Raw genomic sequence first — 23,731 nt, 5'->3', positions numbered from 1 at the left:
TACCACACTACAGCCAGACACATACACATACACACACACTACAGGATTACACTACAGCTCTAAAAATTTTAAGAAATTTAGTGATTTCTTCTCACTCTAAAAATTGGCAGATACTATTTTATATGTTATTTTGAATAAATAAAATTGTCAACTGTATCTATGTCAGAATATTCTGTTCCTTACTTACCTTATTTTTTTTTTAGTTTGTTCAGGGCGCACTAGTTTCATGGTAAAAAAGAAGACGTTTTTTCAATCTTATTAAAGTACTGATTTAATTATAAACACAATAATACACTGTTGCAGTTTCTAAAAATATAACGCCATCAAAATTCAGGTATTTTAGGAAACAGTTCAAATGTTTTCTAAAATAATACACCATTGTGTAAGATATTTACAACTGTATTCATGGCATTTTTCATAATGCTATGAGCATAGTTGGCAACCCTACTTTTAAAAAGTAGACGTGGTGATTACATACTTGTTTAATATAGTTTTCTTTGTTCGTATTGTTCTGGAAAATCAGGCTCAGATTATTAACTACGCTGCTGACTCTTTGGTACATCAGTCACCTTTATGTCAATTCAATTGTCAATGTCAGTTGCAGATGTGTTGATTTGCAATTTGACCTGACTGAATATATATTTGATTTTGGTTAACTTTGCATTGGTCCATTTATTGCTAGGTTTCGGTATTTGCTTACATTTTGTTACGTAATAATATTTATAAAACTATAATATAGAAATACCTAATTTGTTTTGATTAATTCATATATTTTTATTACTTTTATTTATTAACCAACGCAGTGGCAAAGTGAAGTCCGAAGAATATAATTCTTAGATTTTATTTTTGAATAAATTTCGCACGTCTTATCATAATATGAATAGTATTGGAGAGGAGTGTACTGAGCTTAAGAAAAAATACGATGATTGTTTCAACACTTGGTTTTCCGAGCGCTTTTTAAAAGGCAATCATGACGATTCAATGTGCGCCGGTATCTTTAAAATTTATCAGGAATGCGTTAAGGTATGTAGATTAGGATCAATAGATATAACTGCGTGTCTGTTATAGTATTAATTTAATTTGTTAAAACATAAAACTAATTTTATGAATAGGATCATAATTTAGTAGTCACTTTTCTTGTTATTTTTGTCAAATAAGTACAGTATACTTTATAGATTTACTAAATTTAAGGTTTAAGTAAAAATTGTAACCCATGTAATGTATATATAATATTTATAAGGAATTACACAAATTTATCAGTACTTACAATTAAATATAACATTTTTAAAGAAGTATAAAAATTTCTTTCAGAATGCTATGAAACAACAGAATATAGACTTTAAGGAAGTTGATAAAGATATACTAGGCACAGAGAATGAATTCAAAACACCAACAGATGGCAGTACGAGTTGACACCAATTCAATGTAATGTGTGCTCTCAATCCAGTGACATGTTGGAACATTTTCAATGGAAACCTCAAATGCCAGGAGCGTAACAAATTAAAGTACAAAGATGAAAAAGTAGACAGTTTATGTAATGAATGAATTTATTTTTGTGTATAGTATGTTTCCAATAACATGTAAATTGCCTAACATTTTTAAAATACTTTACATTTAATATTTGTGATCTAATACTGCTTGCATTTAATTTATATGTCAGTGTATTCCACCAGTATGCATTACTTTGTATGTTATAGATGAGATAACTTATAACTTGATAATCAAAATATAGTTGTGCAAAATATATTTCTTTTCAATCATAAATGACCTCATTAATATTTCTTCCCAATTTTATGTATGTATATAGGCAACAGTAGAAAATGACACTCATTTGTTAATGAATTCTATATTCAAAGTAGCATATTGTGTTAAAGATAACTTATATAATATAGAGTTAAATAAGATTATAAGTTATCTCTGACTTGTATCTCTGGGTCTGTACACATAGCCTCTGCTTTTCATTTCTCTGATCACACCAGCAGGTAGACGGCCAGACACAGATATTGCATATACTCCTTTACAAAACCGACCTAGAAAATGTAAAAATAAATATAAAATAGCTTTAATTACCCTATATTATGGAAAACAAGATAATATGATGACAAAACTAAAACCTAGATGCTTCTACTGTACTATGTCAGATAAAATAAGCAATGACTTAATGATTATTCTTCATTTTTAGTTTGACAATAACATCTAGGGCAATGTTTATTTTATAATTGTAGTGATAAAAATGACAATTTCACTTAGGATATAACACCTATTGTTATAACTAACTTTTTGGCCATGACTATTATATCTATATTAGTGCATTATTAATATTTATTTACTTTTTTATAACATCATTATAATACTTACTTATCCGTTGCCATTTGCAAACCCAGCTATCTTCAGGACTCATAACTGCAATCATCCTAAAAACAATAGATTGCATATGATAGCTATCAACAATATACATCTATTAATCCACACAAAATTATCAATGTGACAGAGGGTCAGTTTTCCTTTTTGTTAACATTGAAACCAGTTGAAGAAAGTTGCAGAAGTTTGTTATTGTCTTATACCAACACTATTATTTTGTTACTTACCCATCAAAGTTATTACTAGTGCAATCATAAACATTGTCTTTATTATTCTTCATTCGTAAAAATTCATCACAGTTATCACATCCATAATATTCAAACTGATCAAATGTCTGAAAATGTCAATTATTCCACATTATTATCACTGTAATTTTATTTCATAGTTTTAGTATTATGTATTTTCAAGTATTGTAGATTCAGTAATAAATCTTATTTATTTCTATTCTCTTCTTTAAATATAAATCCCTATGTCAGCCACTTCAAATCAACATTAGAAATTGTTTTTTGTTTAATTAAGGTTTTAATTTCAATCAATATACAGTCAATAATGTACACTGTGTAGTTTTACTTTGATTATCATTTAACACAGAATGAAAATATAAAATGTGATGATATTAAATAATTATTGAAATCTTGTAATACTCACCTTTATTAAAGAACAAACTAAACAGGCACGTAAGCCTCTTAAATCTTTTGGTACCGTCTCTAAAGACATATTTGAGGTTACGAGTTTACACCGTTGCAGTTTCTACAATAGATGAATATAAAGGAATATAAAGATTCAAAACTTAGATTTACTTTTTGTTAATTGATATCCTGGCTCAAAAAAATGGTATAGTATTAACAATATAATTTATTAAAATTTTCAAGCTAAAATATTAGGTAGTTAATGTCACTGTCAACTGTCATTTTTAGTGAAGTACTAACGAATTTCAGCATAGAGTAACCAATGAGGAAATAAAGTTTTACGAAGACTGAAGTATAAAATTTTCAATAACGATTTGACGAAGTGTTTATTTCTTAATTGCATAGATCTACACAAATAAAACAAGTGCTCCAAGTCAAGAATAGTCACTTTTATACCTATTTTTGTTTTTTTGATAAAAATAATTTTATTTATTTACAAATCTGAAGATGTGAACAAACAAAAATAATATTAATTATATTACCCAGTTACAATTAAAGAAGTCAGCTGTGATATAAATTTATAGTACACATGTACAACACAAATCTTATTAGTTATTGAAAATTACGTAGTTATATCTTATTCAGTAAATTGTGGAATCGAAAAAGTGTACTCAACAAAAATGTCACAAACTAGCAAAGAATCTACGAATTCTAAGTCAATATTTCTCAAGAATGAACATATTTTAACCGTACTCATATGTGCAATATCGATACCCTTATCCATGTCCATGTGGATTATTAATTTAATTTATTCTAAATTTATTATCAGAAATGAAGGATTTGATGGTACAATTTTATTTTTGGTATTTTTGTTTAGTTTTGTTGCAAATTATATCTATTATTTTTAAACGCAGAAATGTTTATTTCAGAACCGGTAGTTATTTCACCCGCACGCTGGTTGGCATCTTGTTTTATTCCTCTGGTTATTACTTTTATTGGATATAGAAAAAAAAGCCTTAGCCTAAGTGGCGCAATACTTGGATTTGGAGTGGGGTTCATCTTAACACTAAGTAATTACTGCTTTCTTGCGGTATTATTTACGTTTTTCATTTCATCATCAAAAGCAACAAAACTGAGACCACATTTGAAACGCAAATTTGACCCTGAATTTAAAGAAGGTATGTTCTTACATGCAAATCCAATAATAACCATTAACACAGCTCCATCTAGTCCCAAGTTAACCAGAGCTTGTGTTATGGGTACTAGACAACTGACAGATATATTTATTTACTTTTTTATTGTAAATACATACAGAGTATTAATAAAAAACAACTTGACCTATACAAATAATCACACTCATTAATATAAGTCTTTGCATCATACGAGGTCAAACCCACAACCATACTAGATCACACAGTCAATAATGCTTACTTACTATACAACATTTATTTGAAAATTTATATTAACTAAATATGTAAGGAATATAAATGTATATTTTACATTCCAGGAGGTCAAAGAAATTGGATTCAAGTGTTGTGTAATGGAGGCATGGCTACTCAGCTAGGTTTACTGTATTTAATAGATGTTGGAGCATCTGAAAAACCAATAGATTTTATAAGAGATTATAGAGCTTCATGGCTTTCCATGGGTATCCTTGGTATGTAAGTTTTAATTTTATAGATTTGTGCAAATAGCTTTAGTAAAATTAAATATTTTATATGAATCTTCAATACCAATTTATTTACAGGTGTATTTGCCAGTTGCAATGGAGACACTTGGGCATCTGAATTGGGAACTGTGATTTCCAATAGTGAACCATATTTAATTACATCTTTAAAAAGAGTTCCTAAGGGAACCAATGGAGGAATAAGTTTAATGGGAACAATTTTCAGTGGACTGGGAGGATTTATAATAGGTTTATCCTATTACATAGCCATATTGTACTTTTCAGATAGATCCATCTTAACATATGCTCCTCCTCAGTGGCCATTGCTTGTATATGGCACTTTTGGTGGATTAATTGGTAGCTTTATAGATTCCTTAATGGGAGCAACATTGCAGTACTCCGGTAAATATTTTACATATAATATTATTAAACACATATAGAAAAACTGTATTAAAAAACACATCACAAAACAAATGTCATGTAACAATCATAGGAATGTAGTATTTTATGAATTGGTGAAGAATTTTGCTGTAGATTGTGAAATATCACACTATATTTTTAACATATGATACCAAATAAATAAATAGAGATAATTTCATGACAAACCTGATTCTTTGGCTCAGGAGGGGGAAATCAGATTGTCAAGGCTAAATTCGAAAATTAACTATAATTTACATGCTGCCTTTTAAATCTAAAATATTTTGTTGCAGGTATGGATAAAAATGGAAAAATAGTGTCACATTCTAGTGGCTCTGTAAAACACATCAGTGGAAAAAACATTTTGGATAATCATAGTGTTAATCTGATATCAACTGTTATCATGGGTTTACTTATGCCTACTATCAGCAAATACTTATGGCCGATGTATTAATAAATTCATATTAAATCGAATTTTTTAACAAACATTTCTAATTTTGTATACTACCAGATTTCGCTCATGTTAATATGGATGTAATAACATATTTTTTCTATGTTCTAATTTAATATGGTCTTCCAAGTATTTTCTATACACCATCATCATAATTTATTAATATATGGTCATCATTTTATACATTTCTTAATTTCTCCATATCTATATAAATAATTTATTAATTTAATCTGATTCTATTAATTTCAATAATTCTTCATAGAAGTGAGAGGTTTATTTTTATATAGAATACTTATATTCATAAAATATTGAAAATACTAAACTATTGTCAAATTAACATGTTTAGAAATTAATTACAGACTCATTAATGCTATGTGATATGTCCATGACTGTTTAGTTTTAATTTGTAGTGCTACATGTTCTTGTAACAGATGTAACATTTTCATAAACATTCATTTCATTTTACTTCTAGTTGTTGACTATTTGTTGCAACATTTTATTTTATAATTTGATGGTAATATAACTGTTTGTGCATCTAATTTTCAGATGACTAATCAAATTTTAAATTGTAATCTAAAATTGTTTTTAATACTTGCTACTATTAATAAGACTGTAACTTAGCATAAATACAAGGAAAGTTACACTATATAATGGAGAGCCAACATCACATAAATTGTCGACGCCATACAAAAAGTTCAAATTTCTTTGTTTAAAAATTAATGTTTTATTGGACTATTCAATTTTTTTTTGAATTGATTCACTTTGATAACATTTTCTCTGATTGTCCTCAGACAATACCAGACATGTACATATCAAGGAAATGTCTGATGGATGACAACCTTAGGTTAATCATAAAGTTTTATCGGGGTTATCATATTCTGATTAACATGCAACTCAACTTGTTAAGTTTTATTGATTTGTTATATATAATAGTACTTAAATACTTATTTTATTTATGGGTTTCAATGCTCTGACAAATTCTATTTTTTTGGAAATAAATATTTGAAATATTCATCTTAGTTCCTTTTTTTTTGTATATACTTCTATTCTGACCACTTTTGTCAGTGTTTCTTAACATATGAATTCCTACAAAAATATGTTGGGTCGATGTACGCAAACATTACTTATGGAACAGGTTATTAAAAAAAAGTGACATTCATTGTTTTAACTGTGAAGTATTCATTTATTATTCGGTTCCGTGATTGGTTGTTGGTGTTTGTTCATCTTGGCTCGTGAACTATTTGTTCGGTTAGCGGAAATTAACTACGAAAAATATTAGAGAATGATAGGATCAGCATTGAAGAACTCAAGTCAGTGAGTTCTTCAATGCTGAAATTTATGCAAGGACTGCTTGGAGGTCGACCTGACATGTTATATGATTAGCACAGTAGTCACTTTACTAGTAATTGTTGGTTGTTTTCAAATGAGCATACGCATATCGTTTAACTGACATATAATAAGGTAGTATGTATATATGGATACTGACCGGTGAATGCAGATAAGAGTAATGATAAAGAATAATTATTAGCTAATGGCATTATGATTATTCATCATGAAACGGAACTAGACCGAGATAATAAAATCTTATATGTTGATATCTACATTACTAAGTGTGTCCCAAAAATAGAATTGCCTAACTATATGACTATGACATATTTGATGAAAGTAAAAAGTAAAAAAATTACTGTTGAATACTACCTACTTACATTACTTGTATTTTATATTAAAAAATATAGAAATGATGATAATTAATTATAGTTTATTACGTACATGCATGTATGATGTATGATTTATAATTAAAGAGGCCAGATATTACGTTATTCATTTATGGACAATAAATTCATTCGGATTATAATACAATGCTGCCATCTAAGACTATAAATTAAGTTTTTTTTGTTTTTTCTTATCTGTGGTGTTTTTTTTTTATTATAGAAGATTTAGGGATGTCAAAAATTGTAAACGATATATATCGGTATCGACAATGTCTCGGAAGAAATATTTGTTAAAAAAATATTTCATTGTACTTCTCAATCCTCTATTCCATTCAAACGGAGATCGAAATCTCGGAGTTTGAACTGAAGTGAATTTGTTTGTCTTTATATATTGTTGGTTTATTATGAAGTTCTTGCGCGAAATTACGGGATAAGATGCCTAACATTTTAGTCGTTCTTCATTGCAAAGCATTAGTGGTACGTGTGTTATATGTTAATTTCATCTCCGTAATGCTGTTCATGTATATAGGCGATGGTTGCAGTGTATGCAACTACACAATAATGTCGTTTACAAATGAGTAGTCAGTTATCACTAATTGGCTAACATACGCAATGTTAGGCACGAATTATATGTCTAAAATAGTATTTATCCGAATATAAGCAATATGAAATATTATATTTAGTATCAACACTAAGGTATGTTGGACTCCATTTTCCGCAATTGGCCTCTCATTCGGGCCGTTGTGCGTGTAGAGCCAGGCCAGGCATTATCAACACTAATTCTTTATATATATTGTAGATAAAGATTTAAGTAGATTTTGACTCAATACATTTCTATTACAGTCTTAGTTTAAATAAATAGTACTAAGTAACTCAGTTGTCTAAAAAGTGAAATTTTAATTTAGCTGATCTTTTCAAAGTTTTTAGTCAATATTTCTGTGACAACAGTGCATTAGAAAAATAGTCGTTTTATGTGTATTTTATTTTATATTAACAAATTTTGAAAAGGAAAATATATCGATGAAAATCGACATCTCAAAATTAAATTATCGATGTTTAAAACCTACGGAACAAGAGTCGTGAAAAAGTAAAAAAAAAAGTTATAAATCTTTTGTTTAATGTTTACTTCCCTGTTTTAGATATATTACACCTAAAATTAAATAAAGCAACAAAATACTAAAATTTATATCTGTGAATTTGATTGTAGATTTTCCAAACTATTTGTTAAACAGTTTACTATTGTACCAATTGTGTAGAAATTGCTGATTCAGACAACTTCATGAAAGATTACAAGTGTCAGCAAGTAATGCTTTTCATCTGATTTTATGATGTCTTTACCAATAGAAGAAACTCCTATAATTAATTCAGACATAGAAAATGATGTTACAAGTAGCCAACGCAATCTCGTGGAAAACGAACTTGGTATATACATTACTTATATCAGTATTTTGATGACTACATTTGTTTAGATAAAGGACCCAGACCCAGTAGAGACAAAGCATATATTTGGCATACAATATTTATTAAGATTTATACTAGCTTAATTATAAAATTTTCTGACCGATTATGCTTTTGTTTGCTATTCTTTCTCTCTGTTTTATTGTTGTTCTAGTCAATATTAATTATTAATGATTTTAATAATCTAATCTAAATATTTACATAACTGTCAAGTTATTCATTAAACTATCATGTTATATGAAATTTATAATTGTATCCTAAGGAAATGTGTTCATACACTGTTGAAATAAGTTTACACAGTGTAACTAACCACTTTACTGTCACTGTGTTTATTAAATTATATAATATATATTCTTATAGTTGAAGAGACAACAGGATGGATCAAAAGCCGGACAGTATTGGGCATTATGGGATTCCTGGGATTTGCAAATGTATATGCAATGAGAGTGAATTTATCTGTAGCTATTGTGGCCATGATTAATTCTACTCAACCAACACCATCAAATGATACAGGGCTAGATGTCTGCCCAGTTATAGAACCTACCAACAACACAATACCTTCAGTGAGTATCTACTATAATTTGTAAGAAAAGAATTCTTTGAATTGATTGTATAATTACAATCAGAAATGGAATTCTTTTCTTGTAATGGTGTCATTTAGGTAATATCACAGTATTAAACTTAAACTTGTAACTTATATCTAGTTACAAGTTTAAGTGTAGAAGGACTTTTTATCATAGAATTTGTGTAGTAATTTGCACTGGTATACAAACTCACCCAATTTTGCCACTCAGTATGGGACACAGTTATTTATATACTCCAAGATAATCATAGCAGAACATGCAATTAATTAAGACCAGTAAGACAAACTAAATATTGTCATTAAGACCTGTGCAAACTGTCACTCCAACATACTTTTTGGCCTAAAAGATATATATTATAATGTACATTTCATTACTTTACTCTCACTACTACTTACTTTATACTATAATCTCAAAGCACTAAGCAATAGATTTGTATGTTGTTCTGTTCTATATTGTTAATTCCAATGATTTGTTGTGTCATTAGAACATACTAATTAATCATATTTAAAATTACTATTGGCCTTTTTCATCTCCAATATATGTGTACACAAAATTTATAAGACTGAGTCAGTGAGTTACTAAGTGATAACAAGCAGAAATGTTATTATTTAGGTACTTGTGTTTATAACATAATAATAGTATACTAATTAAATACCTAATAAAAATGAATAATATTAATTTGTTAATACTTTTCAGAAACCTGGTGATTTTAATTGGACTGCTGAACAACAAAGCATAATATTAGGTTCATTCTTCTATGGATATGTTTTAACTCAGGTAAAATAATTATTAAAGTTTGTACTTAGTGTTAAATCCCAATTATGGTACTCCAAAATTGGCTGAAATATAATTAATTTATTTTAAAATATGGGAATTTTAACTTAAGCTATAAATTAATTTGAGTCTTTTTACAAAGAAAATAATAATGTATTCTTCTTTATTTTAAATGGTTGCCAACAACTTTGATGGTGATTTATCTATGTGATTGTGTTTGAGTGATTTATTTATGTTTATTATATCTATGTCATACTTGCACAAAGATTTGTCATGAAATCTAATCTTGCATAGGAATATAGAAGAGCAGACATGTCCCAGGAGGAGACTGTAATTTTTATTTGGCATAAATTTAATATATTTCTGCAAGTTAATAAAATAGCCATTATTGTTAATAAAAAAATTCAGGTGATGTAATAAGCTCTAAGTTTGTTTATTCTCAATTTTAGGTTCCTGGTGGAAGGATAGCTGAAATATTTGGAGGGAAGCTTGTTTACGGTGTGGGTGTTTTATTAACTGCTTTGTTCACAATATTAAGCCCAATTGCAGCCTTTGTGGACTTCAAGTTTTTCATTGTAGTCAGAGTATTGGAGGGACTTGGTGAGGGGGTAACATATCCAGCGATGCATGCTATGCTAGCTCGGTGGATACCACCATTAGAAAGATCAAAGTTTGCTGCATATGTGTATGCAGGTAAGTTTTATTTTATTTTATTAATTATAATAAGATTGGTAGAAGACATCACTCTAGGAATGAATTTGCCATCTTATATTGCTTTCTTAATAACATAGTATTTTCATAAGTAATATATACAGGATTGCTTTTAAAAGGGTTTACTAAGCCACTACTACTGTAACATTTTACTAATAACTAATTGATCCTGCATGATATTATTTCAGAAAGTGTGTTCTAGAACTGATAATCTGACTAATCCTGTATGACATGTATTGTGATGAATAATATTAATTATGATGTAAATAATTCAAAATATTGAGCATTTAAACAATTTATTGAACTGGATATGTTATTTATTCGATTTCAGTTAGTCACTCGCTCACACTTTACTTTACACATTTCATTCAAGTTATTTTTATATTCAAATTCAAATTCAAATTCAAAATATCTTTATTCATGTAGGTCTATTACAGACTCTTATGATATGTCAAATCTACCGTCAGTTCGGAATGATATCGAGATGAGAAGAACTGACAAGAAACTCAGCTCGTAATTTTTTTCAAATAATAGTGGAACATGTTTATGATAAATACAGTTATTAAAATTCAAATTTGGGAGAATAGAGTGACCACCAGCATATGCATATCGCAAAGAACAAAAAATGTAATCAGTGTTCACAACCTGAACAGACCAGTCCCCACAAGCAGCACCCGTTCACGAGTATGACGTATGAGACAGCCATCATTGTACTCAACCATATTTGAGGGAGCACATCGACCCGGCCCACCACGCCGCCACAAGTTTGAACTTTATAGCGAGCATGACTGTTTCAGGTTACTCCACTACGTCAATTATATTATTTACAGCATAGGCTGTACCGATCACAGTTTTCATCCATTACAATATTAAATTTACATTATTTAATTTACAATATGTCATTACAAAATTTATAATAAGTTTCTTTATTGTTATTACATTATCCATGTCAATGGGAAAAATTATATGCCTCATAACAAAAGTTAAAATTGTAATTAAGTCCGTATTAAGTAGTAAGTAAGTAAGTATTATTAGTATTATATTTGGACCTAAATTATCTTTCCAGGATCTAATATAGGAACAGTAATATCCTTACCAATATCTGGGTGGCTTTGTACCTTAGACTTTGGTGGGGGATGGCCACTATGTTTTTATCTGTTTGGAGGACTTGGTGTTATATGGTTTATAGCATGGATGCTGCTAGTGTATGATACTCCCCGGACACATCCAAGAATATGTCCAAAAGAAATTGAGTACATTACCTCCTCAATTGGCTCTCAGGTAAGTGTATCAATTAATTAAAACTACTCAACTATTAGAACAACAAAACTGTAAGCCTCTAAAAGAAAGTGACAATATGTACCTAATACTACCTGACCCACGCAACTTTGCCAGCATCACACTTGATATTTATCATTCTGCTAACAATTCACATATCTTTTTAAATTATAGCCTATGTGTTCTTATTATGATGTATAAGTTACATTACTGTAAAGTTTCATCAAAATCTGTTCAGTAGTAGAGTAACAAACATTCATCTATCTGTCTATCCAGTCACAAACTTTTTTAATAATAGTATGATTTCATAATAATCTTCAGACTGTTTCTTTCTTTCATCCTGCTGCTGGGGTGGACACTATTCGCACACTCAAAAGACAGAGAAGCTTATATTTCAATGACTGATTAGGGATAGTGAAAAAGATAAAAAAAGTAATAAATTGATATAACTAAAGTATTTATAAGTTACAAAACTATTCAAATGGCACTATGAAATATAATAGCCTCACGCGCACTCATTGTAACCAAACGTCATCATGAAAATGTAAAAGAAAATTACATAATATAATTTTGTGCTTGTTATGTTATTGTACTGTTTTTATACCCCTCCGATCGATCCCTAAACTAATTCAAATGGGGACCGAAATTACGACGGCCTGAGTCGACGTTCGAATCCCTAGCGGTTATCCAGTCGTAAGTCCTTAAGTCATTCTGCGGGTTTGGAGTACCATCTGCACTCGTTCGTTGTCATCTGGTGAAGCTATAAAGCCCAGTTGCAGACAATAGCATTAGAGTAATCCGAAAAAAAGATTTTATAATTGATGATTTTACGTAGAAAGAGATATGATTATTAAAATTTTAATTTCTAATTTCAGGAGGACCATACAATGTCAATACCTTGGTGTAAATTTTTGACATGTGTGCCACTGTGGGCTATTTTGATTGCACAGTGCGGCCAGTCATGGCTTTTCTACACCCAGCTTACTGAGTTGCCAACTTATATGAACAATATCTTGCATTTCGACATTATTTCTGTAAGTACTATTGCAGTATCAATAAACTTATATCAAATATAAATAAATTTCAGTGTTGTCCTCTCACTGTTATATGGTGAGAGTTGGGTATGTAAAAAAGAGAAAGAGAGTATGCTTAGTTTGGTTTTCTTTATTTTGTATTATTGTTATTATTATAATATCTATTGTCCATTGTGGCGACATTTAATTATTATTCTTAAACTGTCCCAGCTCTTGAGTAGTCTGTGAATAACATTGTGGTTTACTTATTGAAAACTATCATATATGTAATGTACCCAATATAATATTATATGGGTAAGTATCCAAAATTGTTTACAAATAAAATTAATCTTATTAGTTTTGTTATTTCGATATCATTCACGATCGTTAGCATTGTTTCTAATGAAAAGGAACTGAAATATATATTTCAGTTTTTTTAGTTTATAAAATGTGAAAATGCCGCTGTAAGAGGTCTAGCCGTTCAATGTTGTGTTTATTTTGATATAGTATGGTAATTGAGATATAATTAATTGCAGAATTCCACACTTTCCGCGTTACCATATCTAACGTCATGGATCGCGGGTATTTTGATTAGTGTGTTCGCCGATTGGTTATTGGCGAAAGGATGGATCTCAAGACTAACCAGTATGAAGTTATGGAATACTGTTGGTGAGTAGGTACATATATCTATGAAAAAAAAATTGAATAACTATATAGTGAATTTCATTTTCCGCTTTTTGCATCACATTTAGACATAGATGTTCTGGTGTCTTGTTATTTTCCACTCGTAGTAACTTCGCTGTTTTAGACCACTGTTTCCAGGATTATGAAAGCGGTTATTTCTGCGGCATTAAAAATGCCCCTTTTACATACATTGGTATTCATGAGTAGTATGAGTGTTTATATTGGTCTGGCTGTTGCTTATATACCTATATATTTACAAAAAAGGTATATAAGTTAAAAAATTATCTCAGTTGTCTAGTAACCATAACTACTCTGCTTAGCTTGCGACTTAATGGCACTGTCCAGAAGTGCCCAGGATGTAAACAATATAACCTTTAAATCATTATATTGTGTTAATTTGACGATGAATGTTATTATGTTATTGTTTCAGCGGCCTTTATTCCCGCGTTAGGCCTGCTTGGCATCGCATGGGCAGGCTGTGACCGAGTATTAGTCATGACCTTACTCAGCGTAACATCTGCTTTTGGTGGTGCTGTATATGCTGGTTAGTGTTATTACTTTAATTTAATTACTTACATTATTTTAGTTTTTGCTAAATAAGTGATAAATCAGAATTGTTATAAAACTTGTTTTTATAATTATTTTTCGTAAAATAAGAATTGATAAATAAAAAAGACATTTTTACTCTCATACCAAATCTAGTAACGTGTGGTTTGTGGGTATTAATTGAATCAAATTATTTTATATATCCATGTATATGTAATTGCCATAAATTTTCATGAAATGGCATAGTTGAATTACTAACAATTTTCTTATAATAATCGCAGTCTAAATACCTAATGGACATAAAATTTATCATACATCATTGATCTAATTGAGTACAGAATTAAAGAAACAACATATGTTGTGTGAAATGATAGAATTTTTATGTAAAGGATATTTTATTCCTTAAATAAATAAAAAGCCAATAACATACAAGTACTATTGTTTGTCTTGCAGGAAACCAAATGAATCACATCGACCTGTCTCCACAGTTCGCCGGCACTATGTATGGCATCACAAATGCAGCAAGTAACATTTGTGGCTTTTTAGCGCCTTACGTTATAGGACACATTATTAGCACAGAACAGGTACAGACAACAGTTTATTATATATATTATATATATATCTTCATATTTTTTATGGATGATAATGGAATCGTGCACTAACGGTTTACGCAGGCGAGACACTGATGGAGAATGTAAATATTGTGACAATTTACCAGGAATTTAACACAATGATACCTGGTACATTCCTCCTACCAATACAGTTATCAGTCCTCATTCACTTACAATCCTCTTCTCTCCTATCTTCATAACTGTTATTTTAGATGGGGGTAGTCAGGGTCATTAATTGTTGTCGTGGTGAACGCATCATCTGACTCGCTCAGGTTTTGCCGGGCTTATTAGAATTTTTTGTTAGATAGTCAAGTTTATCACCGTCAGATTAATTTGGTTTGTTATCGGTGTTTCTATCACTGATGATGCAGTCAGCAAATAAAGTGACACTTGGCGAGTTTGAAAGTCATGACTATTTAAACAATTAATGATTTTCTTTAGATCTCTCCACTTAGATAGCAATGCATTAGATCCTGACGTATTCGTTAAGGAAAAATTTTATAAAATACAATTTCCACTTAACGATTCTACTCGTGCAACTCCGCCGGCAATATTTACTAGACAATAAGTGATTAAGTCAAGCTCCGAAGCTAAAAAATCAAGGTTAATCAAGATTACCTTGTCTTTTTTACACTTTTTTTTAATACTTTTCTTACGATTATTCGTATTGCAATGAATGGAGTCACAGATCAATGTACTTCCTAATTCTTGTTCTGAAAAAATTGGCGGCGGTTCTTCGCAAAGAGAGATGTTTCCTACTTTAACTTTTAAAACACTTTTCAAACTGACTGTACCATATGCGGAGTAATAATACACCGCTTTTGCAAACAGATAAACTATCATTATTATATATACGTTAAAATAATACTATTTTTTATTTCAGCAAACTCTTGGTCAATGGCGTGAAGTTTTTTATCTGGCTGCAGCCATTGATCTTGCTGCTAATTTGTTCTACTTATTCTTTGCCAGCACTGAAGAACAGGTATCGTTTAATAATTTTGCCTAAGTCTCGTGTAGATTTAATAATAATATATTTTATTTTAATATTAGGTGTTGTACATAACTCTTAAAATACATTAAAACATATAGAGATAATTCTGTTACCTGAACTAGTATAGAATTTTATTGTATCTCAGGTGTCACCATACCTTCCTATTTATATGTATTGTTGTTAACAATTCGTTATTTTAATTTAATTGCCAAATACATGTTGTACATATTATATAATAATAGTCCTTTTTTCCAAAAGTTGGGGTACATTTGATGTTTTACAAAATGTCCAGAAACTCTGTGTGCCTTTTGGCATAGGCCTCCTCCAGCTCTCTCCTCTGAGCTCTGTCTTCCGCAACCCTGTTCCATAACGGTCCCAGAGTCAGGTTGATGTCATCTTTCCATCGTGTTCTTTGTCGACCCTGTCTTCTGGTCCCGTCCCTAGGATACCAGGGAGTCACTTGTTTGCTCCATTTGTTTGTTTTGCACCTTAGCATATGCCCAGTCCAACTTCATTTTAAATGGTCTATTCTAGAGAGTACATCTGTGACTTTTGTTCTCTGTCTAATGTCTCAGTTTGTCGTTTGTTCAAGTAAAACATTATAGTTATGTGTAAATGTTACTAGAACTAGTCCTAATTAAGTTTCTTGTGTCGTTTCATATTCATTCTTAAGTACACAATAAAGCAGTAATAGAAAGTACGATAAAAAAAGTAGGATAGGTTATATGTCTAAAATATGTAATGATTTTAAAACACATTGTTATATTTATTTTTTTATTTTTGTATGGAAAACATATGAGATGAGGATATCATCTCATGTTTTCCATACATATGCAAACAGCAAGCGGTATTAAAAAGAAATATGTAATAATATGTATATTGTATAACTTAAATATAATAACTTCTCAATAGTTTTTGATTTTTTTTATGTTCTTGTTAAATTTCATATCATCTTTCCGATTTTTTGTGATAGCTTTCAGCCGTCAGACTCTTTCTTGTTAAGATTATTCATACTACTACAATATTATAAATTCTAAAATGTGACTGTTTAACTGTTTTCTATTCACCTTGTTATTGTTTCCAGGACTGGTCTAGACCTGACAACGACGACATGACAGCATCAGCGCCAGTAGAGAGCATCCTCTTCCCCGAATCATAGGACATGTCAATTTTCTGCCCAGCTGTCACCGATGATACTCTAGTGTAGTGTATCACGACTCGTGACGTGTGCCAGGGTAATATTTGACAATTCTCACGGAAGAGTAAAAGTTAATGCAATAATTTTAACCAAATATAATGTACAAGTAGATCACAAAATCGATGCCAATAAAATTGGAAATATCACTGTTAAGTGCAAACGAGATCAAATTAATGTCAGTGATTAGCATCTAGAAAGAGATTTATTCTATCTGCTGGTATTTGTATGTTAACAACAACAAGGTATGATACGAGTTTGATCTATATTTTATATAATTATTATTCTTATTTTACTATAATATGATACTTTTACTGTGAATCTGCGATTTGCCTTGTTAACATCTAATAATATTATGTGTATGGAATGCGTAGAGGCATGACTCGTTAGTCATTGGGAATGGCAACAAATAGCAAAACCGTTATATAATGATGTAATGTTGCCATATTCGAGCTTCCGTTAGCTTGTTTACCATTCCAGTTAACTACACAAAAAATGTATGCTTGTAAAATTTTTTAGCTTCAATTTTGTGTCAATCTTCATTTATATTTGGTTGTAAAGTTTTTGTATAAATAGCACTCATTGTATTTTAATGAGAAAGTGACTGTATTAGGTACTATATAAAAATTATCATATCTTATATGACATATTACTCATTATTATTATGCATGGCTGTTAGTAAAATTATTTAATATTTCCAAATGTGATCACTATGCTAGTTATGTATTAAGCCTTATTTTTTGTATTGATGAAATTGTATTATAGTGATTAGCCAAATTTTTTGTATTTACCTTGATTAAGCAACTAATGTTCAAATTGTACAGCGTCGAACTAACAAAAAATTGTCATTGTTTATAATAATTTGAAATACAAAATAATAATTTGCTTATCAAGTAGCATTCCTTGTAAATTTTAAAAATTAGAATGTAAACTTTATTTCATGAATTTGACCACTTCAATGGGTTCATAGAAATGTTATATGAACCTTATAATGACTAACAATATTTCGTACAAAGATGATTCCAGTATTAGTATTAACTGCTTACGATTATGATCTCAATGGATTACAGATTTGTATTTAGCTAGACAATATGTGTCTCATTTAAAAAAAACTGTTAATTAATCAAACTGTTTTTATGATAATTAAATGAAATGTTAAGTCGCAAAAGAAAAGTGGTATCATATTATAAATCGGTGATTGGCTATTACATGTGTATATGAATCTATTAACAAATAAGGAATATAATCTATAAAGAATACTACTTTTCTATACATTTTTGTTTTTAATAGTTAATATCGTATGAATCAAATGCATATTATCTTAATCTGATATAAATAATCTATCAATTTGATTGATAAATAACCATAAAGGTATTAATTATGATTTAAGATCCAGTCATAGAAATGATAAATATATCACCATTGTCGGACATAATATACTCTCTATTATTTAATTATTGCGGTGTAGTTAGTACAAGCAAGTTTTGTACATGAAAGTGTAACACTCAAAGTATATGCAAAATCCGTATCTCTCTAGGGCCGGACTAAGTATTAGAGAGAATAGGCAGAGCCTAGGGCCTAGCGACTTGGAGCCCAACGTTCGCATGAAGGAAATTGAAAATGTTTTCACACGCTGAAATTTTAATTGGTAAATTTGTATCCTCAACGTCATTATTAAAATATATTCTTGCTTTTCTTTTCAAAATATGTAGATATACAGCTTTAAATGACCTGTTTGCAACTATTTTTGTTCATATAGAGTGAGGACCCAAGTATTGTATTACCTTACTTCGAGGCTTCGACATGGTTTCCCCGACCCTAGTACCAATGCTTACCAATGCTGAAGTGTCAGAAATTAAAATTGACATACTGTATTTTGTGTCTATTTCAATTTATGTGCATCAGAACTTATGCTGTTTCGGATTTTAGAAGTCCACATTCTAAACCACTAGCCCATGACTCGTAACAGAGTATAAAATATTTTTTACTTGCGTATAATATTCTTTGCTATACGTGTATGGTGCTTGCATTATACTTACAGCTTGAATCAGTTAGAAACATGACTACGGTGCTTTAGAAATGATAATAATATCTATATTAATATGTTTGAGCCAAAATAGTGGCCAAAGGTTATGAAAATTAATGTTAAATGATAGTATTTTTTTAAATTCTCATATTTGTCTATTAATATTCAAATTGTAAATAATGTAATTAACTGTTATATATTATAGGATTGTCATATATATGAAATACAAACAAATAAGTGAACCTAATTTTACATTTTTTGCCAAGCTTGTTCAACATTTTCAATTACAATTGTCAAGATAATTATTTTGAGTACATAAAATCTGATATCTTGTAGTGTAATATCAATATTATACATATATTATTCTGTAGTAATTTTACTATTTACTCCTACATATATCTAACTACATACATATATCTCAATTATATTGAAAATTTCTAATTTTGAAAATGTTGCCTCACTTCGGTATATAAATAAGTTTCTTTTATTGAACTACTTAGGTACTTTTTATTTTGTAATTTTGTTTGTTTTCTTAATTGAAATTAGAGACTAACTTGCTTTTGAAGCTGTAAATAACATTAAGGGGGCTAATTACGGCAAATCCGACAACAAACATAATATTCGCAATGATGTACTACTTCGACTAATACTTGGTTAAGTATTACATGTATATTCGTTATATATACATATTATACAGCGCGATGTAGTACCAAACTATGGGTACTATATTACTCATAGACTTAAGTTTATTATTGTGAATGATATACAATTTATGAATATAACTTTAGTTATACATACGAATATTAATTATACTTGTATCGACTCGAAATCAAGTTTGTCCAATAGCGATACAGTGTGTTAAATCACTATACTACCTACTGATCACATTAATATATATATCTATGCCCCTGTTTCTACAATTGTAAGGTGCTTCTTTAGAAATATATTTTTAACAGTATTCTTATGTGATCATTTGTTATCCGAGATATAAAGAGGTTTTAATACGATGTTATAATTTGTTTATGCAAGCAATTTTATTTATTATTTTATTTTTAATGAGATGTAATTATTATAGTTCATCAACTTTGTACGCGGCACTTCTCCAAGGTGGCATATTTATAGGTACTCATTTTGTATACGCACGACCCACTTGCCGCCAACACTGTAACCTCTAGAGAGCGTCGCATACTAATTTGACGGGGTATAATTAAATTATAATAAAATATGTGTATTAAACATTCAACGCACATTTATTTTTAAGAATCTCCTGCTCCTCCTGAATCCAGAGCTTCTTTTAGTAATCAGTTGTAGTCAATATTAATGTAATTAATAGTGACGATTCGGAAGTTGAATTCTCTGGTCATATTGAGACGAAAATAGTATGCTGTGTTGATACACTGACTACATTGTGATATTAATAGATTTTTTTTTTGTATAAATTCTCTGCCTTATTTCTCTTATAATTTAAATGTTTTCATTAAGTATATTTACATTACCTAACCTTATTTTTGTATCAGATTATTTATGGTCAATTAACGGTATTAAATATAGGTTTATAATAATAAAATCTGATAAAACTCCTCTTCTTGAAGAAAGATGTCTTAAATCGGAATAATAATTTTAAAGACGTTCATCATCAGTTCCTACTGTCCTTGCTGGTATATTCCAAGGTATGTAATTGGGCACAATTTTTAGCCTTTCTCCTCCACTTGTTACCCTCAACCTTTCGTATGTCATTGCTGCATCTAGTTGCAGGCCGTCCCACATCACGTATGCAGATTTGCGGTCTCCATCTGGTCTTCTCTTCCAGCTGTTACTCGCAACCTTTCGTATGTCGTTGCTCCACACAGCTGCAGGCCTCTCACTACGTTCTACCGAATCGCGATCTCCATTTTAAAACTCATCTATTCCAGTGATTGAGTGAAAAGCATTTTTGATTGCAATTTTGTTGAGCTATCCCTGTGACTTTAATGCTCTGGTGAATTGCTTCGCTAGGGATTTGATTTCTCAGAGACGTTCCTAGCATAGTTCTTTCTATAGCACGCTGTGCGACTTTCAAGTTTGTATTGTATTTATAATAGTACTTATAAATAAAAGTCTGATTTATATATGTACTAATATTTCAGTTTTTGCGGCTCTCAAATATTGTAGGTGGTAATCATTCATTCATTGTATACCCTATTTATTGTATAAGTTAGTTTGTAGAAAAGATATATAAATATAGATAAATATCAATATATATCCTGTAATAATTGTAAGCAATATTTTCATTATTCATTTAACATATATGAAATGAATTATGTATTTTTATAAACAGCAAATAAATTTTGAGACAAAATAGTAGTTATTATTCAGTATTGGACGACGTACCGAGAGTAAATTATTAAACGAAGTGTGAAAGAAATGTAGTATGTAAAACACGTATACGTAATAACACATGTTGTTATAATAAATTATGTGTCGGTTTTACAAATTTAAGTTGTCGTACACGGGTTGGTTTCTCTACTAAGTTGCTAATAATTGTTATAAACGGTTTTATATTTCTGTACCTACGTATCGTTGCTAGTTTAAAGATAGATAATTTATTTACAAATGTTCGCCTCATATTCAGGAGGCATGCAATTTCTAATTCTTAGTGATTTACAAATAAATTTCATGTATTGTAAATACAGAAGACTAAATGTTAAGCCAATTCTTGCAAAGAGTAACAGCATTTTTTACGATCCTTTGGTTCAATTCTTTTTAAACTGTATAAATAGCAAGTTTTGACATGAGTTTTTACGCCGGTTCGTGGTTGCAACTGTCTAATGCTGCTAACTATAAAACTATAAGCTTATCCCTACTAATTTTAATATTCTAATTCATATGTGCTAAAAATGATGAAAGTCTGAATACATATAATAATAATATTATAATTGTTTGTGTTACCTTTTTGTGACTAAATAGCAGAACATAACATAAGAAATTAAAAATGAACATAGACTGTATCCCGCGGTCGGGCATAGGCTACATTATATCTCAAAAAATAACCTGGAAGGGCCAAATAGGGGATGAATAAAGTGGATATAGCTAGTAGTAAATAAATAAATATAACTATCACGTTTTTAAACTCGCAAATATAAAAATGCAATGTACGACTGTCTTTTTGTGAACAGCTAAAAAACATCGAGTGTGCAAAGGGCCCAGCGTTGGAGTAAATTACTGTTCTTGAGCGAAAGGGAACGCTTAAAATTCGGCGCCAATCTTGACACTGCGCTGCGTCGTAATTATTATCGTGTGTGAACGACCCTGCCAGACTAATATTTGTTTTCGCCCCGGAGTGGTGTTTTTGTCCAAGGAAGACGCATTTATCGGGTAACGAGTTGCGCTTAACGTATAATTACGAGGGATTTTTAAACGGTGTTGTAAAACGCTTTAAAAAAGGGCAGGTGCGACATTATTCAACACTTCGTAATGTAATGTCTGCAATCAAAGGTAATCTATATTCATGATTAGATGAAATGAAATTCATGAAAATATAACGTTACTGACAGCCGAGAATGCATCGTGTAACTGATTATAATTTGAGTAATAAATACTGGGAGTTGCTAAACACGGTTCTTGTCCAATATTTTGAGAAAGTTCACAGTTGTAAAAAGTCAAAAATATACAAAAATTGCTCCAAACCTTTCTGCGACGTCGTAAACGTAATGAAAGAAAAGAGTTCTCAACAATGGTGCTGTTATTGGCGAACCCTTGCAATTAACTGTTAACAAAGTATTTTCGCTGTTTCGGCCGCGTGTTTGCTAAACATTTTGGCTTCTATTGTCCTTTTGCAGCCTTTCTCAACCCGTCAATTTACCCGTGGAAGGGACGCCAACAGCAATAAGCGATCTGCGATAAAATTCAAGAAAAAGTTTACGAGCCGCCAAAGGCATGTCCCAAATAAGACTAACAAAGCGTAACGGCCAAGTGTTTATGGCGTTCGCCTATAACAACGTTTCTTTTGTAAAACCACCTATCATTGCGTCCTTTGCGTCAATGAGAAATAACGGTTTGTTTAATATTTTATCTTCACGACGAAATTGCTATTTCTTTTTATCTATACTTATGAAATTGATTGTCCAGATTGACTTAACAATGCACAACAAAAACTAGCGAGTCTAGAAAGCTTAAATTTGATTTCGGTTAATTTTTAATTGATTTCATCCACTACCTTTGTACGCATATAAAGCCGCGGTCAATAGGTAGTAGTAGACGTATAGTTACAGACAGCTACTGATTACCTTTCTCCCATTACTCTCTCTTATTTGCTATATACTTCTCTTGTTTTATGTAGGTACAATAGCTACCTCCTAGTCAGTAAAAGGTCAATCTGAAAATTTATAACAAAAATATAGGATATATAAAAAAAAAAGATTGATCTACTCGAATTACTCTATTTCGCAGGTTGGATAAAATTGGTAGGATAATCGAAATTAAATATCAAAGTACAGAAGTAATGCGAGTATCAGTTTAAAAAAATTGATTCATTCTGATCCAGTGAAACTGATCACTCTCACTAAGCAAAAAACATTATTCATTCATCAGAGAACCAAAAAATATAAGGTAGGTATGGAGGTATCAAATAACCGATCATCTGATC

At 30.2% G+C, this 23,731-nt stretch overlaps 4 protein-coding genes across 6 annotated transcripts; 3 read left to right on the top strand and 1 right to left on the bottom strand.

Moving 5' to 3' along the window:
- The first annotated feature begins 488 nt into the window (after positions 1-488).
- Positions 489-1,415, top strand: LOC131844472 (TP53-regulated inhibitor of apoptosis 1-B-like). The gene is made up of 2 exons (XM_059193381.1): positions 489-1,023; positions 1,312-1,415. Exons 1-2 carry the CDS (start codon positions 877-879, stop codon positions 1,411-1,413), a joined length of 249 nt encoding a protein of 82 aa, XP_059049364.1. The 5' UTR covers positions 489-876; the 3' UTR covers positions 1,414-1,415.
- A 485-nt stretch (positions 1,416-1,900) lies between these two features.
- LOC131844465 (transcription elongation factor SPT4) lies at positions 1,901-3,126 on the bottom strand. Its single transcript, XM_059193369.1, has 4 exons — positions 3,010-3,126; positions 2,589-2,695; positions 2,359-2,414; positions 1,901-2,030 (listed from the first exon to the last, which is right to left on the bottom strand). Exons 1-4 carry the CDS (start codon positions 3,076-3,078, stop codon positions 1,912-1,914), a joined length of 351 nt encoding a protein of 116 aa, XP_059049352.1. The 5' UTR covers positions 3,079-3,126; the 3' UTR covers positions 1,901-1,911.
- Positions 3,127-3,328: 202 nt separating this feature from the next.
- Positions 3,329-5,527, top strand: LOC131844443 (transmembrane protein 19). 3 transcript variants are annotated; one of them, XM_059193357.1, is made up of 5 exons: positions 3,329-3,836; positions 3,920-4,168; positions 4,498-4,647; positions 4,738-5,058; positions 5,367-5,527. In XM_059193357.1, the coding sequence occupies exons 1-5, from the start codon at positions 3,671-3,673 to the stop codon at positions 5,525-5,527; spliced, it is 1,047 nt and encodes a 348-aa protein (XP_059049340.1). In that variant the 5' UTR covers positions 3,329-3,670. The 3 variants fall into 3 exon arrangements, with proteins under 3 accessions (XP_059049340.1, XP_059049323.1, XP_059049331.1); XM_059193340.1 differs by having other exon boundaries at positions 3,905-4,060; XM_059193348.1 differs by having other exon boundaries at positions 3,330-3,836; positions 3,920-4,060.
- Positions 5,528-8,338: 2,811 nt separating this feature from the next.
- On the top strand, positions 8,339-20,047 carry LOC131844340 (putative inorganic phosphate cotransporter). The gene is made up of 11 exons (XM_059193202.1): positions 8,339-8,658; positions 9,055-9,257; positions 9,975-10,055; positions 10,502-10,745; positions 11,830-12,044; positions 12,917-13,075; positions 13,591-13,723; positions 14,169-14,282; positions 14,738-14,868; positions 15,779-15,877; positions 16,971-20,047. The coding sequence occupies exons 1-11, from the start codon at positions 8,562-8,564 to the stop codon at positions 17,043-17,045; spliced, it is 1,551 nt and encodes a 516-aa protein (XP_059049185.1). The 5' UTR covers positions 8,339-8,561; the 3' UTR covers positions 17,046-20,047.
- The last annotated feature ends 3,684 nt before the right edge of the window (positions 20,048-23,731 follow it).

The sequence above is a fragment of the Achroia grisella genome, unplaced genomic scaffold (assembly GCF_030625045.1).
Source record: "Achroia grisella isolate CSIRO2021 unplaced genomic scaffold, CSIRO_AGI_Agris_v1 utg109, whole genome shotgun sequence".
Classification (NCBI taxonomy): domain Eukaryota; kingdom Metazoa; phylum Arthropoda; class Insecta; order Lepidoptera; family Pyralidae; genus Achroia; species Achroia grisella.
This window is presented reverse-complemented; position numbering and strand designations above follow the sequence as displayed.